General features: G+C 36.4%; 1 protein-coding gene across 1 annotated transcript in view; it reads right to left on the bottom strand.

Annotated features, from left to right (window-relative positions):
* LOC107565078 (CUB and sushi domain-containing protein 1-like) overlaps positions 1–19,108 on the bottom strand; it is a 61,809-nt gene that overhangs the window by 917 nt on the left and 41,784 nt on the right. The window contains exons 2-4 of the mRNA XM_016250263.1: positions 18,238–18,432; positions 15,761–15,968; positions 2,404–2,522 (exon numbers count right to left, since the gene is read on the bottom strand). Coding sequence (XP_016105749.1) covers positions 2,404–2,522; positions 15,761–15,968; positions 18,238–18,432 — 522 coding nt within the window. The remainder of the gene's footprint in view (positions 1–2,403; positions 2,523–15,760; positions 15,969–18,237; positions 18,433–19,108) is intronic.

Below are 19,108 nucleotides of genomic sequence, written 5' to 3'. Positions count from 1 at the left end.
GTTCGGGCCGGCTGATTCCCAGGTAACCCTGAGGCCCGGCCCGGCCCGGCTACGTGCCCAAGGTTCCCGCTACTCTCTTCAGGGAGCAGGTTGTGAACCTCCAAGCGCTGCCCTCAGAGGAGGCAGACTCAACCCTGGTTTTGCTCTGTCCCGTCCAAGCCTTAAGGTGCTACGTAGACCGGACGCAAAGCTTCAGGACCTCAGACCAGCTCTTTGTCTGTCATTACTTTTTATCAAGTAACTAGTAAAGTAACGCATTACTTTTTAATTTACAAGAGAACATGTGAGTTACTTTTTCAAATAAGTAATGCAAGTTACTTTTTTTCTAGATTTAAAAAGTAACACAAAAGTAACATAACGCATTACTTTCCATAAAAAGTAACTAAGTAGCATAATTTGTTACTTTTTATGGAGTAACGCAATATTGTAATGCATTACTTTTAAAAGTAACTTTCCCCAACACTGCCCATCAGTAGGCTTTAATACAATAACAAGGTCTTTTAATAAATATGATAGACACAATAAAGCAATGTGGCAAAATGTGGTGATTATTTGTTGTGCGAAATAACCCCTTTAAATGTATTTAAAAGCCACCCTTGCTATGCCTTCAAACTGCCACAGATTTTGGGGGGGAAGGACATGTTATGCACTATACCATTTTGTTTCCATTTTTAACTAAATTAAAAAATGTTGGAGATAAATATTGCAATTTTATACCAAACATTTCCTAAATCTATTACTTATCCCAACACTGTATAAACACACATGGTGTTACATATTAAAGGCCTACATTTAAAATGTATATATTTGATTTGCAAATAAAATTTCCATCCATTTGGATTACACAGTTTTAATATAAACTAATAAACTTAATGTGATGCATATTCATCAGTCATACATACATAAAAACAGGTAAGCAAGACATAAGATTTCTGTTAGAGTATTAATAAACGGAATGTGTTTTATATACAAAATAACCAAGTTTACCTAATTATCATCCATAAATCAACCTTGTGTGAATCTCATACAATTTTTAAATATTTGAATGTTGCTTGTTCCACAGCTACCCATATTTTACCATGCTCATACTTTTAAACTGAAGAAGTATAATTATTTTCACAATTAATAGCATTTTGCATTTTCTGCGTATTCTGGATTTATGCATATTCTGCGCATTCTGGATAAATGCATTTTTTTATATATATATTGTATATATTGTTTTAATAAAATCAAGTAGATGTGAATAGTTAATATGAAAATACACCATTATTTATTTATTATTTTTGCAATAGCTTCTTCAGGTGTGCTAAAGTGTGATGTTGCTCATCCATATGCTAAACTGAGGATTTACAATCATCTGACGATTCAATCCAAATTTATGTAAATTTGATTTGCAATTCAAATATGCCTACATAAATCTTAAAAGCCCTACATAATGTATGTTGTGTATTATTTAACATGTAAAAGTCAAAATTATATATAAAATTTAACAAGCAAATTCACAATACACATTTTGTCATTCAACATATATTAAACTGATCACAAATTAAATTATAACCCAAATGTTATTTTTTTAATCCTCATATTTGTAAGAGAGAGAGACAGAGAGAGAGAGAGAGAGAGAGAGAGAGAGAGAGAGAGACTTTGACTTCATAATTGTGTGTTCATTGGATTTCATTTTTGTCCAAATGTTATTTTTTTAATCCTCATATTTGTAAGAGAGAGAGACAGAGAGAGAGAGAGAGAGAGAGAGAGAGAGAGAGAGAGACTTTTACTGTGACCTCAGGAATAGGTGTTCATGTGATTTCATCACTGTAGCTATTTCTAAGTGGTTAATCTGACAGTGTTACAACCATCCCCATTCTCACCTATTCCTGCACTAAGACTGTGGCCATTTTCAATCCATTGTAAGCATGCACATAATTTGTAGTCTACACTAATTGCAATACTTCAACTGTGCATATATTTGTGTCATATAAAAAGAAAGTGCATTTATAGCCAACACTAAAATGTAACAAATTCAACAAATCCCCTGAGCTTCCCCTGAGATTCACGGCATCCCTCGCTTATTATGCAAATAGAAAACACGATCATAAACGCATATCATGAAAATGATTTAGAAGCGCATCATCTTGCGTTATTCACGTTAGAAACATGAATTCCCTCACTACTGTCGTGACTGATTTCCCAAATATAAGCAGGGGGTAGGGGGTGGGGGGCGTTCAGTGGGATGTTGTAATCATCATTCCAGCAATGTGTCTGCTCATTGAGTCACTTAGACAAGCCAAGATGTAATTTTTAGCTACAGAAGCACACGCCAAGGGATGTGCTGTCTTTCATTGCCAACTGTCCCAAATCTGCAAATGAGCGCTCCTCTCCTCCAATGTCCTACACACACTGAACCCTTACCTTGATACTGGGCACTAAATCCTTTCCTCCGATGGTTGCTGTCAGACGTGAAGTGAAGCCGCAGCCAATTCTTGCTACTGATGACAGGGGATGGCAAATTCATTCCAGTCAGCCTGAAAAGAAACAAGATTTTCATTTCACTGAACAAAAAGGCGATTAAAATCAACTGTACGATCAGCTTCATTATAAAATTACATGACATAAAATAAATAAGAACACAGTTTTGCACACATATGGGTTGCAAAAAACCTTTAATTTGATTCAATGAACATTGAAGTAGATTCATATAAACAATTCAAATGTAATTATTTAACCACTCTCTAATCTTATTTTACAAACATATCCTTAATATTGTGTTGGAGTACTACCGTATTGGCCCGAATATAAGACTACCCTGATTATAAGACGACCCCCCTTTTTCCAGATGTACCTTTTGGAAAAAGGCTTTTTAAAAACCTTTTTGTTTTTTCTCAGTAAAACACATGTTGTCTTCAATTATTTTCATATCGCATATTTTTCCTATTTTAATTTTTGTTTTGAAAGTATGGTAAAAACTGGTAAAATGTACCAAAAATCACATTTAAAAAAATTGTGTATTATTGACATGTCAAAGTCTAGACCCTGAATATAAGATGACCGCGTTTTTTCAGATGTATTTCCCAGAAAAAAACATTGTCTTATATTCGGGTCAATACGGTAATTAACAACAGTTTTGGGACACCCAACAATGTCCATTTGAAGATTAAATGAAACTGAGAATAGCGAATAACTTAGCGCTAACTTCTTTTGTGAGACGTGCTTCTTTCTAAAATGCATCTTGGCATATGGATGATCACCATCTCACGTTAATAGCACCTGGAGAAGTCACTGGTAAAATAAAATCTAAATTTAATAACACTGACTCCATTGTGAGACCAAAAAAAAATTAAAAATGTAATCTTGCATTGTTTCCATGACATGTAAGCCATGACGGTAATGGTTTGAAACACTAGTGTGATTTGCTAATATAAGATGACCGCGTTTTTTCAGATGTATTTCCCAGAAAAAAACATTGTCTTATATTCGGGTCAATACGGTAATTAACAACAGTTTTGGGACACCCAACAATGTCCATTTGAAGATTAAATGAAACTGAGAATAGCGAATAACTTAGCGCTAACTTCTTTTGTGAGACGTGCTTCTTTCTAAAATGCATCTTGGCATATGGATGATCACCATCTCACGTTAATAGCACCTGGAGAAGTCACTGGTAAAATAAAATCTAAATTTAATAACACTGACTCCATTGTGAGACCCAAAAAAAATTAAAAATGTAATCTTGCCTTGCCCCCCCCCCCCCCAAGCCCAAGGTTCCTATTAAAACTTCTCCTCCACCTAGTGAAACTCAAGGTGTGTAAAATTTATGTTTCTTATTGTGTGTGTTCATTTTAAGGAATTATCCTGCAAGGGTTAGTTTGAAGCCATGACGGTAATGGTTTGAAACACTAGTGTGATTTGCTACTAGGGCACAGCTACAGTCCTGGAGCGAAATTTCTTCATCTGTTATCTTTGTTTTTCAGATTATCTGGTCCCGGTGCTTGCCAAACATTCAAATGGAATGACTGCAGAGGATATTTATCTGAAACATTAAATCCAACATTCGAAAGGAAGTAGAAATGGTCACAAATCAAAGACGTAACTAAATCCAATCAAAAGCTACAGAGTCTTGACAATAATCATTCATATCCTTAACAAGCATTAATGATGGCAGCTACAGCACAGTCATTAGCGTATAATTTAATATTCCATCCCAAATCAGAGCTTCATCTCCTTGATGAGGAGAGTATTTTGTCTTTGGCACTGAGATCTGAGAGGAGTCTGATATATTCTCTGTGTAGTATGAATGCGAGTGAATCTCATGAAACCTGTCAAGAACATGTCCGGGTCACATTTCTTAAAGAAAACAAAGCTTATTTTCAGCTTAATTTGTATGCAAAGTATAATTTAGATTTCCTTCTTTTGATTCAGGGGTGCTTTTGTGAGAGTCACCTTTATTTATTTATTTACTTATTACCAAAGCTCAATTCATTTTGTGGGGGAAATAAAATCAACAAAATGAGCTAATTACAAACAAGAGGCAGGCCTGTGTTCCAAACACTAAGCTGACAGGGTGTTTGGTGATGCTGAATGCAGTAAGTGAGGTAAAGCATGTCTGGCACAAAACTGCAGTGGCTTGCAATTGACGCACGCTGCTGTGTGAAGCCCTCATTTCTTTTCAAGAGTTCAACAGTGCATGAAAAACAGGTTGAGCTGAGGAGGCAAACGAGTAAGAAAGCAAAATGAGTGTGCTTTACAAGAGGCAGGCAACAGGGAGAGAAAAAAAAGAAACCCTGACAAAATAAGACTGCTTGAAGAGGCCTGTGCAGATAACACAGAAGCTAAAACACTGGGAGGAAAACAGCTAATGCAAAAATTAGTGCTGTCAATCGATTAACAAAAAAACAAACTAAATAAATAAATGTAAATAAAAAAATATAAATAATGAATCAAATTTTTTTCCTGAAATTAATCACGATTAATCCCACCTAACAAAGTTTTTTAAATATACTTTTATATTGCAATGATTTCACATTAAATCTTCAAATTAATGTAGAAACAACAAAGACAGTATATTTTTAATATTTGTTTAATGGCATCTTTTTTATGACTGAAGGCGAGTATCACTGATACTAATACTGATCTCTCTAGGAAACTGTTATTTTTTCCCCCTAATAGTTAACCATTGACTAGCCATTCAACATTCAACAGTATAATTGAGAGCTATTCATTTTAACATTCATTAGTCTTAAAGAAAAATAACTACTTCCAATGTAAGTGAAATTAAAACAATCCTCAGATAAACCCATTATAATAAATGTCATATTTAGCTGTGCCCTTCAGCAAGTAGGAAATATACAGAAATTTAATAGTTATCAAATAAATTCTAAATTAAATATACTGTAGAAGTATACATAAGGTTTCTTCCTTACATCCTAAGCTACAAAAGTTATTTTGTTCTTTAATTAATCACAGCAGCTGAGCTATTAGGTTATTTGGCTGCTATTACTTTAAGAGCTGCTGCTGCTGAACCTGACGTGGATCTGACTCGCATGCTCGTAGTTTCAGTCACGCTTTAATATGAAATGACAGACTACAGTGCGTCGCCGTATTTGTGCATGCAATTGAAGCGCGCATTCTACGAGCACAGTATAACAGCAGACAGGACAAGAAGATTAATTTTTATTGACATATGGCTTGACAACATCTCATCTGACCGCAGTTCACTGATGTTCTACTGAAGCTGCCTCATCACCTGTACCGTTTCTGCACTCGTTTGACTACCGCCTGTCGCTGAGGTGAAGTGGAGCACGCATCTGAAAAGTCTCCCATTTGATGTTGTCGTAAAGAAAATAAATAAACACAATTCTTGTCAAGAAATAAAGAGACAGAAGCAGCAGTTGAGTGGGGTGGCCAACCCTAGCCCCGCCCGTCCCTTCGTTAAATGCGTTAAATATGTCTAACTCCGTTAAACTGGAAAAATTAATCGCTTGTGTTAACGTTAATTTTGACAGCACTAATAAAAATGAATAAAGTAATAAAATAAAAATAAAAACATTTAGATGAATGTTCAAACTAGAATAAACTGATTTATAGATATTTGTTTGTTTATTTGTTTATTTATGAATTAAATGATTTACATGTAAACTTCAATATTATGTGGTGAAATAAAGTTGTTTGGTAAATTTAACTGTAAAATTAGCAAAACTGCCCATGTCTTTAAAAAAACAGTAGCAACAACAATAATATGATATTATACTGGTATATTATACTCCATATATTACAATACACATTATATATTAAGTACTTTAGAAGTAGTAGTAGTAGTGTTTTTGTTGTTGCTGTTGATGTATGTATTATATTGATGACAATCTGATAAATTATGATGCTGGGTTTAGAAAAGTCATAAATAAAGATTGTGTTGAGCAGCTGAAGAGATCTAAGGTCTTCAAAGAGAATGGCCTTTATTTTATTCACAAGTTGTAACCAAATTTATTCAAGCTCTGGCAACAGAGTCAGAAAGGTCAAGAGAGCAGGCCCACTTTGATGACTGTTGGCAATAACTGCTGAAAATGAAGTCCACAGACAACATTATGAGCAGCACTAGCAGAGGGGAGGGAATTAAAAAAAATCCTTTGAATTGCAGATTCAGACTACATGTTCTTTCAAAAACCCCAACCTGATTCCTTCAAAAAATCTGCAAGGTTTACGTTTGGCATCAAAAAATGTGTATTGCATTTGAACAGTATCAATGGATTAGTTTTTGGTCAATGTATTAATGTTGATGCCGATGACAGCTGGTTAATTTTGTTGTTGTTGTGATCATATCAAGTTCTGAAAATGGACATGAATGATTATTTTCATTGTAGAATAATATGTATAAAGAAAACAAAGCCAGCAAGAATTAGAACCATATTAAAGTTTTAAAAATCCTTCTCATGTTTTTTTCTTTAAGAAAAAAAAGATGAGGAAATAGCGTTTTCTAAAGAAAATAGTGTCCACACCAATAAATATATAAATATAAATATTATAAATAAACAAATAAATAAACTGTTGGGGTTTTATAAGTATCGATGAATCGATAAACTAAAAATGTTACAAACATTCTGATCCTTTGATGCATCAAAAGCAAAAAAACAACAACAACAAAAAATACATAGTTAGTGATACTGGATGCAATTGAAAGTAAACTGATTTCCTATTCTACTGTGACCATGATTAGCCAATGTAGCTGTTATCTGATTAGCTTGAGTAGACAGCATATTGAGTGTAGATTTGTGAACACATTTAGATGCTATAAACATTTCAAAATCCACAAATGCTTGCAGTGATCTAAAAATGCACCAGAATGCACCTTAACATATTGTACACTTATGGATCTCATTCTACTTATTTGATTTTTTTATTTGTGAATGTCTTTACATTGATTTGTGCATCATAATCTATTTATCTGCAATATTATCTTTAAATAGCTCACCTGATTTGCTCAAAAGTAGCCAAAAGACAAAACTTTTATTATTTAAAACTTCAGTGATTTAAAAACATGTAATTGTGCTGCTAATAAAAGGGCTGTCATGAACTTTGATTGGCGATTAAGAGTCATACAAATCAATGTGATTAATAATTTATTTTTGTGTGTTTTCTTCATATCGGTTAAAGTGTAAAGTTGCTTACAAATTCAGAGCAAAACGCATTGCTGAGTGGTGTTAGTTAGTTGCTTACTTGCCCACTCAAAAGTGTCTGTCATTCAGATCCCTGAATCATGTGCCCCCTTCAAAGTGAGTTCTCTATAGGACCTCAGGGATTTTAAGTCTAGGGTTAAAATCCAATCTTTTAAAAAAGTAACATTACAACTCTCCACAATAAGCCATCTTTCAAGTCAACAATCTGGTATCAGCCAATCATCGGTTTCAGCCTCTCCCCAAAGCAGTTAGAAAACGAATAGAGTGCAAGTGACAGAGGGTCAAGTGTTTTTTTTTTTTATAAAAAAAAAAAAGAAAACAATTAGATAAAATAGAATTAGAATAGAGAGTGCTAGATTTAGAGGGGTAAATCAAGATGGAAGAGATGTGTTTTTAGCAAGCGGCAACCTTCCGGTCTCTCTCATGAAACCAACACGGAAGTGACTAAAACTGCAATTCATCGACTGGCCGCTAGAGGCTGTCTCCAAAAGGGAGTCAGTCCCTTAGACTCCCCATGTTAAAATGCCCAACTTTACAGCAGAAAAAATATGTTTACAGCCTGGTACAAAAAGTGGTTTTGGTCTATATAGATAATTTTGCCCTTCATGACAACTGTGAGGGGGTGGATTTTTTTATAACTCATCCGTTTATATTATAAATTAAGTTTAAATGATATTAAGCCTTAAAGTTCTGCATAATTAAGGGCGTGGCCACTTCAGTGACAGGTGGATTGCCGCTGCTGTCACCACTGTCGAGATTGGTGGGCATGGTTTCAGCAATCAGCTCCCGCCTCTTTGCCCATTTTCGATTATCCGGGAGTGACACGCTGCCAAGATGGCGATGGCCGGCTCCGCCCACTTTGAGCTTCAAAAGCGCTCTTCAGAAACCCCCCCCCCCAAAAGCCAATGAAATGGTATGGAAACTTCATATCAAGATTATACTGAAAGTTATAAATATTATCACACTATTGTTAAAATATGCTAGAAAAAAGTACTGATACACACATCAAAATCATTTTACCAAGTTTAATATTTAAAACCAACATATGGATAAAATTAGTAGCATTATGGGCTGTTTGCATAGACATTAAACGTTTTATGAAATGATAAACCTCACTTCAGCCTTAAAACATTTATTAAGAAAAGGGATGATCCAAAATGATAATTTACGTTACATTTAATCATTTAGCAGACACTTTTATCCAAAGTGACTTACAAATGAGGACAATAGAAGCAATTAAAACCAACAAAAGAGCAATAAAATGCAAGTGCCATGATAAGTCTTGGTTAGCCCAACTCAGTACACATAGCAAATTTATACATATATTAGTTTTGTTTGGTTTTGTTTTGTTTTTTTAAACAAAGCAGTTAGAAAACGAATAGAGTGCAAGTGACAGAGGGTCAAGTGTTTTTTTTTTTTATAAAAAAAAAAAAGAAAACAATTAGATAAAATAGAATTAGAATAGAGAGTGCTAGATTTAGAGGGGTAAATCAAGATGGAAGAGATGTGTTTTTAGCAAGCGGCAACCTTCCGGTCTCTCTCATGAAACCAACACGGAAGTGACTAAAACTGCAATTCATCGACTGGCCGCTAGAGGCTGTCTCCAAAAGGGAGTCAGTCCCTTAGACTCCCCATGTTAAAATGCCCAACTTTACAGCAGAAAAAATATGTTTACAGCCTGGTACAAAAAGTGGTTTTGGTCTATATAGATAATTTTGCCCTTCATGACAACTGTGAGGGGGTGGATTTTTTTATAACTCATCCGTTTATATTATAAATTAAGTTTAAATTATAATAGATAATTTTGCTATACATTACAACTGTGAGGGGGTGGATTTTTTTATAACTCATCCGTTTATATTATAAATTAAGTTTAAATTATATTAAGCCTTAAAGTTCTGCATAATTAAGGGCGTGGCCACTTCAGTGACAGGTGGATTGCCGCTGCTGTCACCACTGTCGAGATTGGTGGGCATGGTTTCAGCAATCAGCTCCCGCCTCTTTGCCCATTTTCGATTATCCGGGAGTGACACGCTGCCAAGATGGCGATGGCCGGCTCCGCCCACTTTGAGCTTCAAAAGCGCTCTTCAGAAACCTACTGGTGACGTCACGGACACTATGTCCATGTTTTTATACAGTCTATGGTTTTTAGCCATTTCTTGAAGATGCTCGGATTGAGTTGGGCAGGTCATTCCACCAGGAGGAAACAGTTAATGTAAAAGTCTGTGCAAGTGATTTTGTGCCTCTTTGGGATGGCACAATAATGCAGCGTTCACTTGCAGAATGCAAACTTCTAGAAGGCACATAAGTCTGAAGTAGTGAATTAAGGTAAAGGGATGCAGAGCCAGTGGTGATTTTGTAGGCAAACATTAATGCCTTAAATTTTATGAGAGCAGCTATTGGTAGACAGTGCATTCTTTTCAGCTCATTAAAAATTTACCTTGCAGCAATCTTGATCAAGGATTATTAGTATTTTATCTGCTCAGTGAATAATTCCAGATACTGTATTATCCAAATTGATTTGATTTTTAGAATATAAATTAGCTTATTTTCCATTAAGCAGTTATTTTATGTGTGTATGTATGTATGTATGTATGTATGCATGTTGTATTTATTTATTATTATTATTATATAAAAAAGGCAGACAGGACATGTAAAATGTACACTCACTCTCTGACAGTAGATGGTACTTATGGAACGACAGAAATAGAGCTGTTTTCCCAGTAATCGCTATGAGGGACGGAGAGTGATACACTCATTCTGAAGTTCAAGCACAGTAATGTGGCCAGCTGCACATTGTCTAATTCCTTATACCAGTGGTTTCCAACCCTGGTCCTGGAGGCACCCCAACACTGCACATTTTGCATGTCTCCTTTCTCCGACACACCAGTTGCAGGTCTTGGAGTCTCTACTAATGAGCTGATGACCTGAATCTGGTGTGTTTGATTAAGGAGACATGCAAAACGTGCAGTGTTGGGGTGCCTCCAGGACCAGGTTTGGGAACCACTGCCTTATACCTCTGAGAACCGAGGTTACATGCGTAACCGGAGACGTTCCCTTTTGATTGCAGCTGATGCTATGGGGAACAAACAGTGACTACAACACCACATTTCTAGTGTAGCATCTGAACCAGCCTCTGTGGGCAGAATATGCCAAAAATAGACATATATTATGGTAGTATACCACAGCATGAACCAGAGAGGTTGCACAAGCACTTCACAACAGGCGTTGGGAAGATGAGATTACAATGGCCAGTGCGGACTAATTCTCTTGCTCAGAAAAATGTGTCTTCATTCCCCTGGTAAGTCCACAATTCAAATGGCCAGGCGCATGCACTGCTCATAACTAATATTGATTGCTCCAAAGGAGGAAGCGCCATGCTGGAGCCATCATCGGCCGTGATCGGACCCCCTTGATGATTTACGTACTCAACTACCTCTGTCTTTTCTAACTGAATGACAACATAGCAGTTTTTCAAATCTCTGTGAACAACTCTCAGAGGCAAACACACCATGAGCAGTTGTAAGTGATTGATTAGCCATGCTTGTCTGGCACCCATCCTAGAGCCAAAAACTTGACAGCCGTTGAATTGAGCATGCAAGCCCAAGCTAGATGCATCTGTGATGACCTTCTGGAAACCTGCCACATCACAGCCTGTCTGATAAAAGCAGCAATGCAGCGCATGTCTGAACAGCTGGAGAGCTGACTGCATGTGCCCAACTGTTAAATATGTACACATTGTCACTCTTGCTCGACTCTTGCCTTTTGCAACAACCTCTATTACGCCTTTCACAAGAAGGTTGTGGGTTTCTGTATGTAACAGATGGGTCCTACAGGTGAACTGTGGAGGATCAACCACCACTGAAGTGAGGCGGCCACCTTGGAAATTGGTTTACATGGGAAGATTTCCCATGTGCTGACATGATTGGACTGTTAAGCACATTGGATGAACACACTTTATTGAACACAAAGCATTTAACTCATTCTCCCCTCTTCGGCAAGTTGTAATGGCAGAGAGGGAAGGCATTGCATTGAAAAAGCTCTAGACGTTTTATTTTGGGGCTGGTCCCAGTTCAATGGCTGTGAGTTGCTCGTCACAGTAGGGTGGCATCAGGAGTTCTTCTGCTGTTCTGCATGGCTGATGGATTGGACAGTAACCTATGTAGCATATAAAGCCAAGTCTGTCACACTATGCAGCTCTCTAAAGAGCTTGGTTTCTGCATCGTTTTTGTCCATGTGCTTAAGAAACTTTGGCTGAAACTTTTGGAGAACAAGTGTGAAATGACAAGCCAGCTTGGATGGAACAAGCTCGGACATTGCAAGAGAGATGGCCATATAACCTTCTCCTCATCCATCAAAAACCTTTTCATGCATTCCAGTTCAAGGTCGGAGATTGTCTCGAGTGTACTGCACAGGCGTTAACACTAGATCTGGAGAGTGGGGTGTATGTAGGACCTCTGCCAGCACAAGGTCCACACTGTAATCTTCACGTTCAGCTCCTTGGCTCAACTCACTCAGGTGAAGCAGGGAAGTGTGGGAAGCAGGGCTGTGCATCAGAATGAGGGCAGCATCTAAAAAATGAAGGCAATTGGTCTCAACCAGAGCCACTTAATGCAATAATTTTCTCCTATTAAATTCGGATAAGACAGAGATATTACTTATTGGACCAAAAGACAGTTTTAACAAACATATTTTAAAATGTCATAATTATAAAATAAAGGATAAAATGCAGTCTATGCAGCAACAAATCAAATAATTGGAACACTGCAAAGACTCTACGACATAAACACACATAGTGTTGGCCATCATATTTAGCCGCTCCAGACCACACATTGATCAGGGAATAAGTACTCACTGCCCTTTTGGAGTCTTTTTGATTGATTTGGCATCTTAAAAAAATATATATATATTTGCAGCGAGATTTCTGCGCTCAAAATATACTGCTCATCCCATTAAAAAACTGGCCAGGGTTTATTTTTAACGCCACTGAAATGGGATCAATACTGAAAATGCTTCTGAATGTCATGGAAGAGACTTGGCTTAGAGGCTGCTCACCAGCCAATGTTTCAGTAATCCATATGAAACAATAGCGGACCTGATTGTTAAATGCCATAGCTGTGCCTGTGAGGCTAGAATAACTCAGTACACTGTCTTCACACCTGTGTCACATGATTATAAAGCTCTCAGTCATCCTCTTGGACAGGAAATGTATTACTTAAAGGGAAATCAATACCTCGACAACACAGCAATGTCTGCTGTCTGTAAGTTTAAGTTTCTCCTATACTAAACATTTTTTTTTACAAGCTCAGTTCACTGCAGTACAAGGGACATGTATGTAAGTGTGTGTTTGAGTGTGTAACTTACATGAAATGGTCGAATATGCATGATATTTCTTCTTACATACAGTAGCTGAAATGTTTTTGGCAGCCCGGAGGGTTCTTGTGAGATTTGGCCCTAGTTTAAGTTATGTTCATGTTCTCCAAAGAATGTTAATTTTCCTTGGGTGACAGTAACCCATGCCTGTCGGTATAATTGAAATTATCTGAGAAAACCATGAACTTGGTGCACTTAGATGATATAGGTAAAAAAAAAAAAAAAAATAGATTTCCATTAAAGCAGGTACTCCAGCCACGCCTTGGGATGTCAGATACTAAAGGGTGGATGTTTTAGGCTTTATTTATCATATAGAATCCTTGTTCTCCACAAAGTTCAACATTACCATTCACATCTGGATTATATAGCATGGAATTCCTATTTATGCTATGTGTTATTAGTATACTACTGCTGTTTATGGTAAGAATAAACATTCTGATATTACTTTTCTGATGCAGTGTAAATAACTTCTGCTGTTATTTCATCACCAGTCCAGTGAAGTAATGCTATTGCTCTTTTACAGCAAGTTTGTGTAATTTCAAGCCTGTGTTTTGGTGAAGCGGAAAAGTAAATTATTTGCGAGGGTGCCTGTGTGACTACACAGCCTCGATGCTCCACACTTCAAGAGTGAGGACATGTTTATTCACAGAGCTTGAAGTTAATAGAGTTCAGGCAGAGCCTTCTGTATCATCTCTCACTAGGCTAGGACTTACAATTTGGTCACAATTGCAAACCTTTGAAAACACAGTGAAGAAGTGTCTGATGAAAGGAGGCAGACAGAAACAGGTGAGGAGAGAAAACAAGAGAAATGTGTTAAAGAATTGAGCGACGATCATCAAGTTGACAGCTGCGGGGAGAGTCACAGAGCAAGTGATATGTTCCCAGAATAATCAGTGAGATCAATGGTATCTCGTTTCCATCTGAGGGTATTCTAGATCAATACCTGAAAGGCAGAAAAAGCCCTACACCATATGGAGTTTAGCTACATTCGTGTTTCATAGATGTAATTTGTTATTTTCAGTGAATACTTCACCCAAAAATGAAAACATAAAACCAACATAAAGTAGCCCATAAGACTGCACTGTGCTACATTCCAAGTCTTCTGAAGTTATGAATAAATAAATAAATAAATAGAAATGTAAAAGGTTTTCAGTCAATAAAGACCTACATTTCAGTCTGTTCCTCACACACACAGCTATCATATGACATCTCTATACTTGAAATATACACTACTTTTACGGTCTTTTGTGTCAAGAAGCTTGTCAGTCCCTTGACAACATGAAGTGTCAGTTTATGGGGAAAAATGCCCTTTTTTTCTTCTTTTTTTTATGTCTTGTTTTTGTTTGTCTTGAAAAACAGCTATTGTGTTTGATGCGAGTGCGAGTAAATAAAGAGTTTTAATTTGTGAATTATTACTCTAATCCCCTCCAAATCGAACATGCTTGTATTTTTTTTTCACAGTCTCTGTAAAAATGAAAGGGCATATTAAGTCCTGTTTTTCAGTCAACTTGTCTTCTGAGAAATCAAATCCTGTCCAGAACATAATGCCTCTGATTGGGGTATATTTTTTTTCCTCATTTATTTGAACCTTCATTGAATTCCACAACATTCTGTGTAATGTAACAATATAGCTAAGTACAAATAAAATTAAATCAGTAGGAGAGAGTTCGATCCCAGAAATTACTCAAAATTGTCTTTAGAGTAGTATGATGCTCACCATAACGCCTACAAGCAGGGTTCTCAAATCTACTTGAGAAAATTATATTGAGCATTTTTTTAATGTAATACTATACAACTTATTTTATTTAAAATCCAATGTACTATCTATACCAATAAATTACTATCAATACAGTATCGAAACAGCCTGTGAATTATTACTCTAATCCCCTCCAAATCGAACATGCTTGTATTTTTTTTTCACAGTCTCTGTAAAAATGAAAGGGCATATTAAGTCCTGTTTTTCAGTCAACTTGTCTTCTGAGAAATCAAATCCTGTCCAGAACATAATGCCTCTGATTGGGGTATATTTTTTTTCCTCATTTATTTGAACCTTCATTGAATTCCACAACATTCTGTGTAATGTAACAATATAGCTAAGTACAAATAAAATTAAATCAGTAGGAGAGAGTTCGATCCCAGAAATTACTCAAAATTGTCTTTAGAGTAGTATGATGCTCACCATAACGCCTACAAGCAGGGTTCTCAAATCTACTTGAGAAAATTATATTGAGCATTTTTTTAATGTAATACTATGCAACTTATTTTATTTAAAATCCAATGTACTATCTATACCAATAAATTACTATCAATACAGTATCGAAACAGCCCGACTGAAAAGTTGTTCTAAATGTTCCAAAGAGCATCTTGTGCTTCAAAACTGTTATTGCTTAAAAAGAATAGTGCTAAAAAATATATATATATATTTTTTTATCCACAACTTTTTTTCCCCAAGATCCTAGAAAAGAAGTGTTTGTGATGCTTGCACAAAGAGCACATGATATTTTGTAAACGCACATCCATGCAATAAACACTCTCACGATTGTAATAACATAGAATCGGTATTAAATCACAACTGTAGCGGTATTAAATGTCATTTACAAAGCAAATCCTCTCCGAATGCAGAAACAAAACTAGTCATTCCGCTCACTACTTCCATTAACGGGATCTTGTGATCCCTTGCGCTGTAATGTAGAAGCAGTAACAGAGACCAGTTCACTCACCATATTGACGGTGCTTCTGTGCCACTGATCTCTAGAAAGTCATATCTATCTTCTAGCTGGAAGTCTGTGAAGACTAGGGCAATGGTGTCTCCCGGCTCGGCCAGAATACTCCACGTGCAGTCAGCATTGTTGTCATACTCTGAAGGAAAGTGGGGACTTGATATTGTCCCTGTTGTTCCTCTTAACGTCCCACCACATGATCCTTCAGCTGGACAAAATAGCACAAAAGTTAGAAATTATCAGGCAAAGGTAAAATTAGTCAAATTGCACCATATAGAAATCAACATTAATTTTCAGCGCTCCTATGCCATGACTTGTGTAGTCCTTCATAAATAATCGATTAAAAATCCGGTACTTGAATATAAGGACTGCCTCCCGATGCAGCGTTTTAGACACAGGATCAGTACTGCTGTTCTCTAAAAGTGGGGTATACTGGCTACCATCCAAGTAGAAGAAGATGCAAAAGATAGTTGTTTATTTTCTTTATATATTTGTACTATTGTATTTATTTTTTTCTATCACTTGTAATTTGTTTAAAGACTGCTTGTCTTTAATAATGTATAATGTAAATAACTTTATGGCTGGTAGCTTTTTTTTGCTGCAGTTTCAAAACTGGAATCAAGAATGGTGAAATTACGGCAGCATCTAACATTTTGGTATTGTAATTCTGTGGTTCTGATTTGCTGTGGGCATGAAGCATCAGGTATTCACAAGCATGATTTATAGCCTTAATGCAGTCCTGCTTTTATACAGCAGTTCAAAGGATAAGTACGTAAAAATACGTAAAGCCAATGAGTGTCACAAATACCCTCTTATGTGTGTAACTACTTTCCTACGCCAAGTATCCAGGATCTGACATTGCTAATTCAAAAAGATGTGCCTTCGTTACTAATTTGAAAATATCATGTTAGAACTAGCCATGGCGGCTTGGGCAGTTTTGGAGAAGTTATTGAAGTGACAAGATTGAAGCACAATTGTGTGACACTGTTGCCTTACAGTAGCTTAAAACAAACAAAAGGTTGAGTAACTTAAATTTTTAGATCCCATATTGCCAGATCATTTTCTGTTTTGTTCCGACTGACTTATGATTCGATCACTGTATCTGAAATTGGCCCCATACCCTTAAATAGTGCATTATTTATAGGGCCAGAAGATGCCACCCGCAGACTTTGCAGTGCTCTCAGTGTCCTAACTGGCTCACTCGTTCTCATTCACTATTTTATAACTGGACTAAAGTAGGGGATAATAAATAAGATTATAGGTGGTGGGGTCATTGTTGGATACAGCTTTAGTATTTTGTTTGTTTGTTTGTTTGGCTGTTCACATTATTATTATCATTATCATTATTTAATTTAATTTAATTTTTTAAAATATGGCCGATATCAGATTCAAGTTTGAACTGATCACAGTCCTGAACTGAACCGAATGCCCAAAAGACATACAGAATTAAACACTGAGGCCACTGAAATCAGTGTTCACGCATGTGTCACGGACCGTTAATTCATGCGCATGCGATAAGGAGGACGAGGCGAGGATGATGAGAAAGAGAGAAAAGCTTTTCTAGTGTCCCCTCAAGTTTTGCTTGTCTAAAGCTGTCACCATAATTCTTACACCTCACTCTCTTCCTCCACTCACTACAGATGTCTTTCATATTGACAGAGTGATCAAAGAACTAACGGTATGTAAAATCTGGAGTGAGTCCCATCATTGCAGAATTGCAGAATGACTGTTCAGATTGAGTTTGCATTGCAAAACATACAACTTGTAACTGATTTAGTACCACATATGGAAGTGTCCCAAATCAGAATCACAAAATCAGTATGTGAAACAGTATGCACTATTCCACAGTAAACATTTTAAACAGCAGTATGCTACGTTGTTGTCATATTTGCTTCTGAGGTTTTAAAGTGTATTTATTTTACTTCTTTTTTTTTAAGACACTGGGAAAGGCTCCACTACCCTGTAACCCTAGAATACGTGATTTGGAAAATGGATGGTTGATTCTTTAAGTTGTGTACCAATGTCAAAAATAAAAGATTTAAAATAATAAAATCATGGTTAATATTACTTCAGGTTCATTTGTTAAATTGGAAATGGAAGGCCAGTTTGAGCACAATGCATTGGAGCATACAGTACACTCTCAGAAAAAAAAAAAGTATAGAAGTTGTCACTGGAGTGGTACCTTATGCAACTTACCCATAAAGGTTGCATATTGGTACATTAAAGGTACATACTAGTACCTAAATGGTAGATATTTGTACTGTTTGAAAATGTACCGCCCCAGTGACAACTTGAGTTAAAGATACATATTTCAAAGCACATATTAGTACCTAAAGAGTACATATTAGCGCCTTTTAAAGGGGTAAAGCGACAGTTCTGTACCTTTTTCTGAGAGTGCTGAGACCATACAGTAGTCATGTGACTGTGGAAACCCTACTATTTAACCCATCTGTCCATGTAAGCATAAAGCATCTTACCTCTACAAAATGGTGCTGGGAAATCCCATGATGCACCACTTCCTGGGCTCACTATGCACGTGAGCAATGCATGCCCCTCCAAAACGTATCCCATCACACAACTATAGCGGATCTTGTCTCCGACGTTGTACCTGGTCCCATGGATAATCCCTCTCGGTATCAACCCTGGATTTCCACAGGTGTGACTTGGCAGAACTGGAACAGAAGACAGGAAAACAGGTCAGAAGTAAGTTTCTGTGTCACGCTGTGCCTTTCACTCTATTCTGTTTGTTCTTTTCATCATCATACACAGACTGAGCCAAGCTCTTGAGATGCCTGTCTCAGTGCGAGTCTTCGCTATGAAGCATGCACATCTGAAGCTGGCCCAGCAGCACTAGTGCATGGGACTACGGTGAAACCCCCACACGTAAGTTGTGCGTTTCTGTGATCATGATGCTGTTTGAAGGTAAGTATTTCACGTTGACAATACAATCACAACATGAATGTGCTCTGTTCATCTGTGTCAACTGTTCAAACAGAATCTATGCAAAACATTTTAAGAGTGAAAAAATAGTAATAATTTAGCGAGTAATCCGAAGCAAGACTTTTTTCAACTTTGTTTTCAGAAACATCCAATTCTGTAGTAAAATAAAAGTTATAAGGAAGATGGCTTCAAATCAGATTGAAATTAATATTGAGTCCATTTCCTTTTTTCTCACTTTGTTGTAACTTGAGTTGATAAAATAATAATGATAATATGAATAATAATAATGATGATAATACTAATCTTCCCAATAACTTTTAATTTTTTCATTTTGGCCAAATCAATTTTGATGAAACTATATATATATATATATATATATATATATATATATATATATATATATATATA

The sequence above is a fragment of the Sinocyclocheilus grahami genome, unplaced genomic scaffold (assembly GCF_001515645.1).
Source record: "Sinocyclocheilus grahami isolate Dianchi unplaced genomic scaffold, SAMN03320097.WGS_v1.1 scaffold980.1, whole genome shotgun sequence".
In the NCBI taxonomy this organism is placed as follows: Eukaryota; Metazoa; Chordata; class Actinopteri; order Cypriniformes; family Cyprinidae; genus Sinocyclocheilus; species Sinocyclocheilus grahami.
The sequence above is the reverse complement of the archived record's forward strand: the minus strand, read 5'-3'. Positions and strand labels throughout refer to the sequence as shown.